This window comes from Pseudochaenichthys georgianus, chromosome 7, assembly GCF_902827115.2.
Source record: "Pseudochaenichthys georgianus chromosome 7, fPseGeo1.2, whole genome shotgun sequence".
NCBI classification, from domain to species: Eukaryota; Metazoa; Chordata; class Actinopteri; order Perciformes; family Channichthyidae; genus Pseudochaenichthys; species Pseudochaenichthys georgianus.
Genome location: NC_047509.1, coordinates 31629494 through 31644895, shown reverse-complemented (window position 1 = coordinate 31644895; position 15402 = coordinate 31629494). Strand labels below are relative to the sequence as shown.

Below are 15402 nucleotides of genomic sequence, written 5' to 3'. Positions count from 1 at the left end.
GTTATTTTCCCCTGTGCAATTCTCCATTTACCCAACAATAACACATAATTATCCTTGTGTTTATTTATCTGTTTGATTAATAAACACAAGTTGGAGTCCGTCAGGACCGAGGGTCGGAGCAGCTCATTTGCTTTACAGAATATTACACCCGGAAGTAAGTATTCTCTCCGCTTCGCTTGACAAACCCTGTGATAGTCTTCAAGCTCTGTGATTGGAGAGTGTGCAGAGCGTCGAACAGCACTTGAAATGGGATGGAACCACGGCAGACTGTCCAAAACTGGATTTGAACGGGTCCACCACAATTATTATTGCGAGTTTGTGTTTCCATAGCAACAGCACTAGGAAAAGCGCCATACAAATTAAATGTATTTTTTTTTTTTTTAATTATTATTGCAAGTTTGTGTTTCCATGGCAACAGCAGAAGTCTAAACCAAACTATTTCAGTGACATCCTCACACACTGAAGCGATGAGATCATTGGCTTTGATGAGTGTTCCGTCATAGAACATCAGAGACATCTGTGATGTCATAATGATGTCACAGGAGTCTGAAGGAAGATTGCAAGGGCATTCATGTGCATTCACTCGTCACTCTTCACTCCAGAGCATTCAGACGACCTTCACAACCTTCACAGTCTTCAGACAGAACACTTCTTCCAAAGAGAAATAGATTATCCTACCTACTCACAACACAAGTCTACAGACGGTGCCATGGATAGAAGAAGCCACCAGAACTACCCGAGGGGAAACCCGAGGCCATTCGACCATGGAGCAGAAGCCGATCGAGCTTACAAGCAGATCCACTGCAGAAATGACCAGATAAACGGCCTGGAGGAGTATCATGGGGCATTTCAGGAGGAGAGGACGAAATTTTTCCACAGTATGCGCAAACAAAAAGACAAGATCAAACGTCTTGAGAAGCTCCTGAAGCACAGGAACTCAGGGCTCCACAAAGAGAAAAAGCTGGCTGACACCATCATGGAGAATATTGAAAATGCAGAATGCCAACACAAGAGGCAGATGGACCAAATGGTGGCAAGGCATGAGGCAGAGAAAGGAAATTTCTCTGGTGAGAAGGACCAGGCGACATCTGACAGCGTGAACAATGATGTTCCCCTGCAGTGTGACCCAGAGATCATCAAACTGAGGATGAGGAAAGGGGAAGAACTCCTTGAGTGGGTGACCATCTTGGAGGATAGAACCAGTGATCTGGAGGAACAGATGAGAGAGCAGGAGGAGACGTTCTCCAAAGACCTGGCCGATAAGAGTCACACCTGGGAGACTGAGAAGCAACAGATGGTGACAACACTAAATGAGGTGACTCAGGAAAAGAACAACATGACCAAGGAAACCCTGACCTTGGAGTCTGAGTTCAAACAGGTGGAAGCTAAATTAAAGCAGGTGGAAAAGGAGAAAGATCGCCTGGCCGAGAATAACCTGAGCTGTGAGATGGACATCAAACAGCTGAAAGAACAGATGAGAGAGCAGGAGGAGAAGTTCTCCAAAGACCTGGCCGATAAGAGTCACACCTGGGAGACTGAGAAGCAACAGATGGTGACAACACTAAATGAGGTGACTCAGGAAAAGAACAACATGACCAAGGAAACCCTGACCTGGGAGTCTGAGTTCAAACAGGTGGAGGCTAAATTAAAGCAGGTGGAAAAGGAGAAAGATCGCCTGGCCGAGAATAACCTGAGCTGTGAGACGGACATCAAACAGCTGAAAGAACAGATGAGAGAGCAGGAGGAGAAGTTCTCCAAAGACCTGGCCGATAAGAGTCACACCTGGGAGACTGAGAAGCAACAGATGGTGACAACACTAAATGAGGTGACTCAGGAAAAGAACAACATGACCAAGGAAACCCTGACCTTGGAGTCTGAGTTCAAACAGGTGGAAGCTAAATTAAAGCAGGTGGAAAAGGAGAAAGATCGCCTGGCCGAGAATAACCTGAGCTGTGAGACGGACATCAAACAGCTGAAAGAACAGGTGAGAGAGCAGGAGGAGAAGTTCTCCAAAGACCTGGCCGATAAGAGTCACACCTGGGAGACTGAGAAGCAACAGATGGTGACAACACTAAATGAGGTGACTCAGGAAAAGAACAACATGACCAAGGAAACCCTGACCTTGGAGTCTGAGTTCAAACAGGTGGAAGCTAAATTAAAGCAGGTGGAAAAGGAGAAAGATCGCCTCGCCGAGAATAACCTGAGCTGTGAGACGGACATCAAACAGCTGAAAGAACAGATGAGAGAGCAGGAGGAGAAGTTCTCCAAAGACCTGGCCGATAAGAGTCACACCTGGGAGACTGAGAAGCAACAGATGGTGACAACACTAAATGAGGTGACTCAGGAAAAGAACAACATGACCAAGGAAACCCTGACCTTGGAGTCTGAGTTCAAACAGGTGGAAGCTAAATTAAAGCAGGTGGAAAAGGAGAAAGATCGCCTGGCCGAGAATAACCTGAGCTGTGAGACGGACATCAAACAGCTGAAAGAACAGGTGAGAGAGCAGGAGGAGAAGTTCTCCAAAGACCTGGCCGATAAGAGTCACACCTGGGAGACTGAGAAGCAACAGATGGTGACAACACTAAATGAGGTGACTCAGGAAAAGAACAACATGACCAAGGAAACCCTGACCTTGGAGTCTGAGTTCAAACAGGTGGAAGCTAAATTAAAGCAGGTGGAAAAGGAGAAAGATCGCCTCGCCGAGAATAACCTGAGCTGTGAGACGGACATCAAACAGCTGAAAGAACAGATGAGAGAGCAGGAGGAGAAGTTCTCCAAAGACCTGGCTGAAAAACAGCTGAACTGGGAGCAGTTTGTCCAACGCAAGGAGACGGATTTCAAGCAGTTGGAAAACCAATTGGAAGATCAGAAGAAGAAGTTCTCCAAAGACCTGGCCCTGAACCAGGAGAGCTGGGAGTCCAAGGTTAATTTGGTGGAGACCAAATTAAAGGAGGTAACTCAGAAGAAGGACGACCTGGTCAAGACACACCAGAGCATGGAGACCAAGCTTCACCTGATGGAGACACAACTGAAACAGGTGGAGGAGCAGAGGGACGACCTGGCTCAGAGAAGACTGAGCTGGGCAACGACTGAGAAAAAGATGGAGGAGAAAAATAAACTTCTGGAAGACCTCTGTCTTCACATGAAGAATAAGAGCAGAGGTTTCTTCTCTCGCTGGAGGGGAGAGACTGAGGATAGAGACGTTACCTTGCAGAAAATGATAAGCAAGATGCAAGAGAAGGAGATGAGAAAGAAAGCCAAAGACGCGAGAAACACCTCCTCAGAGAAGATGGAGAAGATGGAGGAGATGGAGGAAGCTTCTGGTGATTCAGCTCCAGCTGGACAACAGTAACTCCCTCCCTCCATTTCCCTCACCCCCTCCCTCCTTCACTTTTTGCTCAGATAGGGTTTTCTCCTGGAGCTCAGGTTTTCCCGAAATCCATATTAATAAGGAATCAAAAAAACACCAACACTAAGTCCCTCTTCCATTAAGTGCAAGTCAAAACGACATTTCACAAAATACTACAGCATTTCACAAAACAGCATTTCACAAAACGCCACAGCATTTCACATTTTACGGAAAGGGTATTCTTTTAGGGAGAACACTTCTTGTTTGTGATTGGACAGAGCCAGCCAGAGAAGCACTGCTGTGATTGGTTGTTTTTGCTGCCAGTCAAGAAATTACGCTTCGTGATTGGTCCGCACCCGGCCGACAGCACCACGTATTTCCTGTTTGGTACTGTTCAGCTGTTTCTTCACACATTTTAAACTGAGTTGGAAAGAATGGAAGAAGAGATGTAAATCTTAAGGGAATATTTTAACGAAGGGTATACATACGATGTTATCCTCGACATGCTGTCAACCCATCACGACATCAACATGTCCCTTAGAACCAGGGGTGTAGTGCAGCTGTGACTACCCGATTTGCATCTCTGCCCGATTTGCATTGCGCAAGCGCGAAATGGACTCCCGTTTTGGGTTTTCTCCTGGAGCTCAGGTTCGCCCGCAACAAATGTTCCTAATGCAATTAGGATTAGAAAGATCTGATTTCAAAATAAAATACAAATTAAAATCTATCTTTTTACGCGTGTGCCTCACTGTGTAAATACAGTATAGCCTACATTATTTACTGTATCACATTTTGGTTACTAAAGTACTTCTACTTATTCATTGTATGTTTAATCAACACTTTCATAAATAAAACAACCTATGGTATGAAATATAAAATTGTGTTTTTATATTTGTCTCACTGTAGACATTCAATTCCATATATTTTTTAACTGTGTTCATACAAGCTGGTGAAATATTCTGGGACTTTAATACTACATATTTTGAGGTGAAGCCGAAAATGTAATTGTATTGACTGAAACATGGTGTCACTTTTAAAATAAAAACAAAAAATGTATATATGCCTTATGTGATGTGATTTTAATTCAACAACACAAACATTTAAAACCTCACTTAAGAAAAATTAAAACTAATTATTATCTGCAAAACTTTGGTAAAATCCTGCAAAAAAAATGGTAGGAACATTTCTCAACCCATTTATGGACACAAGTTAATCAACTCCCATTTAAAATCACCTAATTATGGTATGGATAGGGGTTAAGGTTAGGGTTAGTATAAATTGTACAGCATATCTAAAAAGAAGTCACTAAAGCTGTCAGAAAATGTAACTGAGTAAAAAGTAAAATATTTTCCTGTGAGATTAAGGGATTTTGAAAAGTATAAAGATGCATGGACATTTTTATTTTATTTTATTTTATACTTAAGTATATCACTTAGGGAACACTGGGACATGATATTATAATTGATAGCCAAGGCTCTAGATTAAAAAGTGTTTATAATACAATACATTATTGTATGCCGTAACGGCACTTTGAATTGCCTTGTGTTGAAAGGTGCTATATAAATAAACTTGCCTTGCTCGAAAAACACGTCACAGTCCACGAAAAAATTCACATATTATGGGAAATTAAAAAAATTACTACTTAAAAATACACAAGTACTATCTTCAATGGTGCACACCTGCATCGAGTTCTGAACAACAACAAAAACAGAATTTTTAATCATACATTGTTTTGAACTTACCTTCAAACTCACCTCTACAGTCGATAGATAGATAGATAGTTAGGTAGGTACTTTATTAATCCCAAATAGGGAAATCATTTTTGTTGCAGGACCAGTGTGCTCAACATTAAAATGCAAATACTTAAAACCTGTTAAGCCCCAAGGTCCCCGCCGGCGGGTACTTTTAAAAAAACGCGTTCAATGAACGATCGTTCATGAACGCGTTCCTATTTTGGAACGTGAACTGAACGTACTGTATTTCCGCTAGATGAACGTAATTGAGAACGCGTTCATTCTCAGCGCTGTATAACGGCGTTCAAAAGTGCGTTCATTCTCAGCACTGTATTATAACGGCATTCAAAAGTGTGCCAGATTTCATATGCCTTTCAGCCGAAAACCCAGTTAAAACACACAGTAAACAGGCTTCAAAATAATGCGGAAAACCACCCAATCTGGCAACAGCAAGCTGCCTGTGACGCGTACGCGCCTGTCACCCCTGGCTGTCGCACTAAAATATAAATGTACTAAATATATCAGACTCCTCACAACAAACAATGTGGAACCGCGGAACCGGCGAGCATTGAATGAATGAATGAATTAGTATGGACGAAGCCGAGAGCAGCTGGAGCAGCACTCGCTCAGACTGAGACTCTACGGCAGGGGTGGGGAACCTCGGGCCTCCAGGCCGTATACGGCCCGCGAGACAATTTGGTACGGACCTCGAGGTAATTTATAAACATAAAAAATAAAAAAATGAAAGAAATCTAGACCGCAAACAAATTAAACAAGCGAGTGCCTGTTTTTCCTGGCCAAGGTCAGGGTCCTTGAACACAACACCAGCCTTAGGTGTCATCACATGGTATATGTCTCGACTGACAGGGGTGCAGTTCTGACGGAGAGCACCAGAAAGCCACTCCAGCACTTCAGAAATTGCAGTACCGATAAATCCATACACATGCCGCAGTTTCTGCGTGTCTGTGTCTTTAGTTGAAAGCCCAGTGGCGATCTGTTCATCTGTCATACTGATCAGACAGTCAATAACTGTGTTGTTATCATTAGCATCTGGTTAGCTAGCTATGCTAACGAATATAAGAAGCTTTTTCTACAACCAGTGAGGTAAAGGCACATCTTTATATGATCATTATAGTTATAAAAAAAATAAGAGAATAAAGTAAACAGGTATAAAATACTATATGACAGTTATTAATAAAGAAGAATACAGTTTGAAAGGGGAGTGATTTGTCAAATATCCATAAATTAAAAGAAAATCTGCTTACATTTGTGTTTGGGTGTTGAGAGATGTGTCCATAGATCTCCTAATGTTGCTCTCAAAGTGCACCAGATTGATGCTTTTAACTTCAACATTTCAAAAAAAATCTTCCCAGGGGAGCACGCCACACCCTGCACGTGCATGCATACGCGAGTCATGGTGAGATATCTGGATTAAGAGGTTGCTTTTTCTTTGCACAGAATGAAATGAATGGGCTGTGATTTTAGTTTTTTTAAGCAGAGGTCAATAACTTGTACGGCCCTCTGAGGATATTGTAAAAATTGAAATGGCCCTTGAGAGGAAAAAGGTTCCCCACCCCTACCCTAGTCCTTCAAAATGTGCCAACTGCATGCGTTGGCAGTGAAGGACATGCAGTGTACCCATGGAAGTGTCTGAATTGAGACACAGTCCTGGTGTAGGTGTAGGTGTACATTCAGTAAAGGGGTGAACATTAGTAAATAAGCAAATGGTAAATGTAGACTCAAGTTTTAACACCCTGGTTCTTGGCAATAATCTTTTTAAGTTGATTTATATATATTACAATATAGAATGCTATACACACCAACTATTTGTATCTCCCAATAATATACAGTAATAGTCTGATCTAATGAAATATTTGTTCTCTAAGGCCTCCTTTCCATTGCCTTATTCAGCTCAACTCTCTTAAAACAATTATGTTTGGGTTGTCAATCAGAAGCAAAAGGTTGCCGATAGTACCTTGTGCTGTTTGTGGTACTAACTAGGTTAAGGTTCAAAGCAAGCTGAGAAGATGATAGGGTTAAACACTTCAGACCACTGATTAGTCAGGGAAAACCTCACTTGCGCAAAAAAGGACTTTTTGCAGCACAAAGCTACCATCTAAAGATATGGTAATTTGAATTCATTCTAATAACGGCAACCTGCTAAATCATCCTGTGTTTGGTGCAAACATGACTCTGTAACAATTCCCTCCTGCTCTCACTCTAACAATGTAACAACTATGTAAAAAACACACAAAGCTATTAGGAATATAATGAAACTGGTTGGTCTAACTGCTGCGGTAATGGAATTAAGCAAATTCGATTTTATTTTTTTAAAACATATTGATGTAAATACATACACATATCGATTTGTTGTATAAATATTGCAAATCAAAACCTTTATTCACTAATAATTACCAAAAATCGTAGTTCTATCTCCTGTTATCAATGCATTCACATTGCCCGCCATGAACTTCCGGGGAACGATCCTCGTCTACATGAACCACGTGACGATAACCGTTTTTGGACTTCCGTTGTCGTAACTCTTCTATCTATATGGCGCTGGAGAATCCGAATGCACTTTCACTATCCGACGTGTTTATGATGCGCCAGCGGACGTCATTGTGTGCGTCTGCTGCTGTGGGGAAACTATGGAAATCACAGTTTTCTATACAGCGGACTACAACATGGATGTTTAATAAGAACGAGGGACTACTGTAAACTCATCTAGAGACTCTGCACCGTGCTCTGATGCTGCTGCTTTGCTTTATGAACGTGGACAACAGAGAAACATATTCTTCATGACCAAAGTTGGAATTGAAATAAAAAAGGAAAGTGAAACTTATGCTCGTCACCCTCTCCCTCCGGTCCACATTAATACAAATGATCCCAATACATACATGTATGATTGTATGAACTAAAGATCTTAAAATCAATACAAATGTATTTATTATAAACATTAGTCCTTAACATCTATCACTGTGTATATCACCATTCAAACATCTTATAAAAGTTGAACAAACCCCACACAGCTCAGTAAAGACTGAAATGTTGACTTTATTTGATAATTTCAGTGAAAACTAACGTTCATATTTCTCTTTTTGATTATAATACTGATGAACGTTCAAAACAAAGCACTTTGGCAACTTACCACCTATGTTTTAAAATGCTTAATAAGCACCGTAACTTTCATGATATCATTTCTCGGTCATAATCGGTTGTTTCCGTGAGCGGCCGAGACTCGAGTGACGGCAAATGCTGCGGCTGCAAGGCATTGTGGGGCAGCATTTTCGCTTCTCCTGTCGGTTAGGGAGGTCCAGTGGTTCCTAAGCTAAAGGAGGTTATAAAGGAAGTTTGAAACCTCCTTTCCTATCATTCTCATCATTCTAGAGAATTCGAACGACACTTATCATGGCTGCCACTGAGGGACTTCCGGGTCATTTCACTCCTTTAGGAAGGTTCCTAAGCTAAATGGACTATTCGACTTCAGCCTAGGGCTGCTTCTCAGGTCGATTAAAGGGAAATGGAAACACTTTTCAAACTGCTTTCCATGCGACAATATTACCATTAGGAAATGTATTTATCTAGTCTATTTCCAATGTAAACGATCGAGATACGCGAATTTACTTTTTGAAATACGTGCCTAATGACCATGGGCGCTTCCATTGCTCCGGGACTTTTCCAGTGACGTCACTGATTGGGTACGGCTTCCTGGGCCAAAGCTCAATAACAAACAACATGGCGTGCAATGCACCAGTAGTTTACATTACAAGAAAACGGTCGTCGTCAGGAGTTTATTGTATTGCCCCAGCCTGCACAAATGGATTTTATACAAAGAATGAAGAAGTACATTTCCATAGGCTGCCACTAAAGGATGAGAAGCTGCTCAAAGTCCAGTCTGGATGCCTGGTTCAATACAAAACATTGGATTTGAAGCCAGGATCTGTTCCCACAATATTCGATTTCTCAACGTATGCAGTCGGGAACACCGACCGTCTCAGCACGTCGGCCGCGCAAGACAATGACAGTGTCAACAAACGTGAAGTTCGAGCCACCAAACGAGTTGCTTCAGCTGCCGAGAGAGAGGTACATATTGCAGCACTACCAGATTACTAGCTCACACATGTATTTACTGACACAGTGTGACCTTATTAATTAACGCAATCGCGTCCAAACTAAATGGTAGCTATTATTATGACGCACAATAGAGAATTGGGGGTGTTCTATAGCTCAACTAATTAAACTGGCATACACACGCTCATCTGTCGAAAACAGCCCTAAAAAGGCTAGTATTGCTATTGATGGATGGTATTGCAGGACCCAGAGCGCACGGAGCACAGAGCGGACAGCAGGTAACGGAATTGCAGTTGTATTGCTTATAGATTATCAGAACATTTCAAAGGGGACACAGCCCCATTGGATATTAACCTATGGATTAACTACATCATCGTTTTTATCGTTGTAATGCCATTGAAGACCAGTTTAGACCAGACAATGAGGAAGGTAAGCCGTTAGCCTGGCGTATGTTAGTACCTAGCGCCACTTGTTTTGATGTACGTTTTTGTGGATAACCTCGCGAGTTTGTATCTTCCAGTGTTGAGGTGGGCACCGTTAGATTCTGTGTCTCCTTGCGATCATAAACGATGTGTTGGATGTGCGGCTAGGATAAGTAATAAGGGAGCTATCGGTGCAGTAATAGGTTAGCATTTTCGCTCGGGGCTAATTCAGAGGCTCACTGTTAGCATTGTGTTTTTTTAATTTTTTTATTCCGGATCGTATGCCACTCTATTCGACCGAATCGGTTCATAAGCATAGGCCATGGGATGCCTGGTAACTGTAGATGCTTCCACATCAATGTCATCTCCCGACGAATAGTCAAATTCATCGTTCAAAACGTCGATCTCATTGCAAAATTCCTCCATCGCTGCCATATTTGCTACGTTGTGTTGACTTTCGGTGGAGCGAAAACACAGCCAGTGACGTCACCATTTGGGACTCCCCTAATGGCGTCGGCCTGGTCCCGGAATTCCCCACCCGGCCGGCGGATAATTAATTTTCTTTTGGCGAGTAATATCATATACAATAAATATTACGATCAATATCCATTGTAAAATGAATAAACTACCGGAATATTATAACTGTAATTGGTGTTTCCTTTCCCCTTTAAATGAAATCCTTGCTTCCCTCACTTGCGTCGTTTCCCTGCGTTTAGTCCCTCCCACCAGGGAAGCATGGAGGGGCAAGGAAACCACGAGAAGCAGGGAAATGAGTTTTAAGAGCAATGGGACGTCCTTTCCTCCGGAGCGTCACGTGAAGCGACGTCCGTTTGTGATGACGCTGCACAGCTGTTCGTCTGGCAGCAGCCATCTCTGTACCCGTTATTTCCACAAACACCCCCGCCTCTGTTAGTGCACATTTACTGACATAAACATTAGTATCATCTGTTGTAGATCCAAATACATGAAATAAAATAAGAAGTCATTCTCAAAAAAGATTTACGCCATTCTTAAAATGTATTTAAACGAACAATAGTTTGATTAATATTGATTAGAGTGCACAATAGGAATACAATTATTCAGAGAACAAAAACAGATATCTATCAAAACCCAGTTAGATTAATATTCATTGGATTGCACACTTTGTGTGTTTGTGTGGATATGTAGCACATTAACATTTTAAATAGCACTTAATGACTGACTGAATGGAAATGACAATAAATGAAAATATAAAACGAAAAAAGCGATCATGAAAATGTTTCCAATAAATGAATAAAATGATTTTTGACCACTTTGTTGTTCAGATATATCACATATTTGTAACTAAATGATACATTAATTGAAACAAAACACGGTATAAACTGAGGAGTGAGTCCCGTGAGGTTCATGTATTTTCTTCACTCCGCTGGGAAACTGCTCTCATGTCAAGAAGCATCAGATCAGTGCATGCACTGCCTCGTCCAATCAGTGAGCGATACACAGTAAGGGGGCGGGGTGAGTATCTGAGGATTTCATCGGAGGATGGTCTGGTGGTTCCTCGGTTATCGCTCCTCCATGATCGCTCCTCGCTCCTCGCTCCTCGATCCTCGGTCCTCTGGCAGAAATAAGAGCCATGGGACGGTACTCAAGATGGCGCAGGCAAATCAACTTCCGGTGAGAACGAGGACCGAGGAGCGAGGAAATGAAAATAGTCGACCTGAGAAGCAGCCCTTGTCTCCCTTTGTCTGGTGCCAGTTCGTCTTGTTTCAGTGTGCTTCACATGTCCAGAGACCCAGCGTGTTACCAGAGAGGAGAGTTTTTGTTTGAAATCAAGAGTTTTGTTTTGTCCTCGCAAGAGTGATCTTTTGTTTAAACTTTGTTTTAAAGTTGTTGCATTTGAGTCCAGTATTTTTGTACCTCGTTCTAACAATTTCTTTATCCATTCTTCACAAATTCCTCAATATGACATTTCCAAATCCAATTGGAATCCAAAGTAGTTTAATTTGGGAGTACCACACAGAACCCATCCACAGGCATGTTGCCTGTGCAGGTGAGTATATCATTCAAGCCATGAGAGATACAACGCTGGGCTGTGGCCAGGTAATGGATGAGAGCCGCCCCCAACATCTGGATGCAGATGTTACCTTATGAATCTGTTCCCAGGAATCTGTGACTCATACTAAATCCCTCCTGCTCAAATACAGAGAACCTGTGGAGGAATGAAATGGGGAAAGGGAGAAAAACAATGGGGTGGCGGAGGGTAAATCATGATGTGCGTGACAGAGGGAGGAAAGGAGTATGGTGGGACGGATTAAGGATGAATAAGCTATGGAGTAAGTCCAGTCTTCCCACTCTCTCCTCCTTCAACCTAGCCAGAAGAAATATATTTCCAAATATTTCAAAAGCGGGGCTGAGTGAGGAGGCAAAGCAGAAAATAAACAGGAGCAACAGCAGAGGAATCAAAGCTTCTGACTGATGAAAGCGCTCCCAACATCCTGTCACTTAGCAAAGGAGGCCGGCTGCCTGTTGGGACAAGAGCGCTTTGTGGCTGTGAGTGTGCATGCATTTGTAGCGCTCAAGTGCTTTTTATGTGTGTGTGGAAGTCAAGTGACTGCCTGTGTGTTTCATCCCACTAAAGCACCCTCCTCCCTCTCTCTTTCTCACACTCTCTAGTGAAAGCTCACGTCTGAAAGGAAGGTTAGTGTTGCCGATTGACTGAATCGATGTCTCATCAGGGAAATATGTCTGGCTCTGGGAGGCCCGGGGGAGGGAGAGGGGCCTGTTGATGCAAAGGTATGGGATGTGCTCCCCTTCCTTGTGTTGCTCCATTTCATTTCCCACCCTCTAGCTTCCACAACCTCTAATTTTCTCCATGTAAAGTGCTGTAAGGCTGGCTCTCTTCTAGTTTCTCCTCCCCCCTGCAAAACCACATCTGACACACACACAAACACATACACATTCCCATTTGATCTGCACATGTCGATGCCCACACACGTTCGCACACAGCTGCACTTCTGTTAATTTATCAACCTGATTGGGGTTGATTCCATTTTTTGTGCCATTGTATGATAATGACCAAATCCAACAGCAATTACATGTGCAATAACAAACAGATTGGTTTCACAACAATTGGCATTATGTTCCCAAATTCTTCAATCCTATGAGCTTGGATACTGGGAGAAGAATTCAACAGCTTCAGATAATAAATAATAGTTATTTTCACATAATATTTATTCTGCTATAATTTTATTCTTACAATGAGTGCACTCATGTCAATACAAACACAACAAAGAACATCAGTGCTACCGTTAATTAATCCATATATTAAAAAGCTGAAAAATACTGCTGCCAACATTATTGTAATTCATTAAAAACAGTTCAAATGCAGGTTATTTTAAGAATACTTGAAACCAAATACTTGTGCGAGGTATTTTCCTTCATATTAAAGGTCCCACGTCATGGCCATTTCTACTGATCATAATTCCATTGTTGAGGTATAATAAAATAGATTTATAATTTTCCAAACTCACATTGGTTTCTCATACAGCATCTCTGTAAAGTATGTGTATTCACCGGTATTCACTCTGTCCTAAACCAACACACTCTCACTCCCTAAGCGTCCAATAGCGACATTTGGTCAGTGTCCGTGGCGTCCAATTGTGACGCTCCTAGGCTCCTTCAGCGTCATAAAGGGACGCAAATAGCTTTCAACTGATTGCAATGTATTCCCATCTGCGTCGGGATTTGACGCTCATGGAGGCACGGCATTCGTTTATGTCGGCTGCCCTTAAAGGCAATGTGAGCGTCCATTCCCATTGGATAACGGAGAATTGTACACCCGGAAGTAAGTATTCCTCTTACTGTCGATTGATTTTACAGTGATATCTGCACTACTCATCGACTAAAAAACACCAGATTATCCTTGTTAATTACACAACATTGATTGGTTTAAATTGTGTGCAATGCTTTTGTATCTTTCCCCTTCGATTCGGAGAAACAAATATTTCTTCGGAGTAAAGGATGGCAGAAGACACACTAACTACCCAGAATCCCCAGCTATCGTTTGGACTACCATGTGCTCTGTTTGACAAACCCCGTTTTTTTCACCATTCATTCCGATCGCTAGCTGGCGTCTATGTCACATGATCTTCAAATTTCTCCCTGCAGAAAAAGAAAACATGGCCGAACTTCGTTTTATTCTCGGTGGAAAATGCCTATTTTAAAGTTAGTTTGGCCATTAAAATGCGTTTTGATGTCATTTGATGCGAGAAATACGAGTTGTTATTTCAGATTATGTGTGCAGTGGATGTACATGATCTTTAGTTTGCTAGTTATTATGAAGATTACTTCAGGACATCGCGACGTTTTCATTGTTACCAAGGTGGTTGCTAGGGACGCTGCTATCGATATTATTTCTGTTATGTTGTTTAACTGTTTAATGGTGTTATCTTTATTGCTACCCCCTTCCCCGTCAATGTATAGTGTTGGTCCACAGCCTTAACATATTAGTTTAACAAAATCCGCATCTAAAGATAGCCTACGTTATTTTCCCCTGTGCAATTCCAGTCTCACATCTCACAGCACATCGTCATTAACAAATACCGGAAACAGACCGAAAACATTTAAAAAAAAATAAAATAATACTTTATTCCGAGTGTGCTTGCTTTTCTCTTTGAAAGTCATCACATAACAGCATTGTAATACACGGTTCGGCTGCATTACATATTACATATATGCCGTAGTTCTGTATTTATAGAGCCCTGATGAGAAGACCTCTAGACAAACATGAGGAACTGAAAATGTGACGTGGATCATAAATCAGCCATTAAACAACATCTTACATTTCTTTTCACACAATACGTCTCCTTGCAGTATCAACACTAATTCAGCTCACTTTTATATTTGATCCAATTGGTAGATAGGCTGTATTTACACCATAAAAGTGCACAGCTGATATAAAGGGACATCTGGTGGTTAAAGCATGTTATTGAATTTAATTATTTTTATTATTAGATATTAATACGATCCCTATAAAGTATATTCATTACTCGTTATTCTCTACTAATAGTTAATTAAAGACTGTATATAATGACTATTTTGCACATCCCTTTCAAGATTTCAAGATTTTCTAAGGTTTATTGACATATCATATAGGCCTACACAACTGTGGTGTAGTTCTGCACTGAATGAAAAACTTGGGTTGTAGGTTCCTCAATAGTGCATTACAAGACATCTATCAATATTTGTGCATACCTCCAGCAATGTTAACTATGTTGAAGCACTTATTTTAACTGATACATATTATACATAATGTATTATACTCTTATAAGATGTATGTAGATATTTCATCTCCGGCCTTGTCAGGTATTGAACAATCAATAAATAAAGAACACAGAATTGTTGAATATAAAACACAGAATTTGTGTGATTATACTAAATGATTTTCAAATAAACACAACTGCATATTTAACTGTTACACATGCTGATGTAACGCAAATGTTCCAACTTGGGATCAATAAAGTATATCTTATCTTAAGCTGATCGATGGCGACTGCCATATTTGCAAAATGTGCCTCTGAACCTTGACAAGTGCATGTTTCAGGCTTATCAATTAATGTAATGTAATGTAATGTTATCACAGGGATCACAAACATAAGACCAGCTGTTAAATAAAGCTCTTCTGACCTTAGCTGGCGTGTGGGTATATATATTAATACTGCCCATAATGGGCACAAGCAATTTTCACCCATTTATTAATTATATGTTTTAAATGTGAGTGTTTCCTGTCCCCTAAACCTCCAGGGATCTACACAGTTTAATACTGGCAACTTATTATTATGGGAAATAC

The 15402-nt window shown here is 41.2% G+C and overlaps 1 protein-coding gene across 1 annotated transcript; it reads left to right on the top strand.

Moving 5' to 3' along the window:
- Window positions 1–556: 556 nt before the first annotated feature.
- LOC117449102 (golgin subfamily A member 6-like protein 22) lies at window positions 557–4076 on the top strand. Its single transcript, XM_034086495.2, has one exon. It carries the CDS (start codon window positions 572–574, stop codon window positions 3350–3352), a length of 2781 nt encoding a protein of 926 aa, XP_033942386.1. The 5' UTR covers window positions 557–571; the 3' UTR covers window positions 3353–4076.
- Window positions 4077–15402: the final 11326 nt, after the last annotated feature.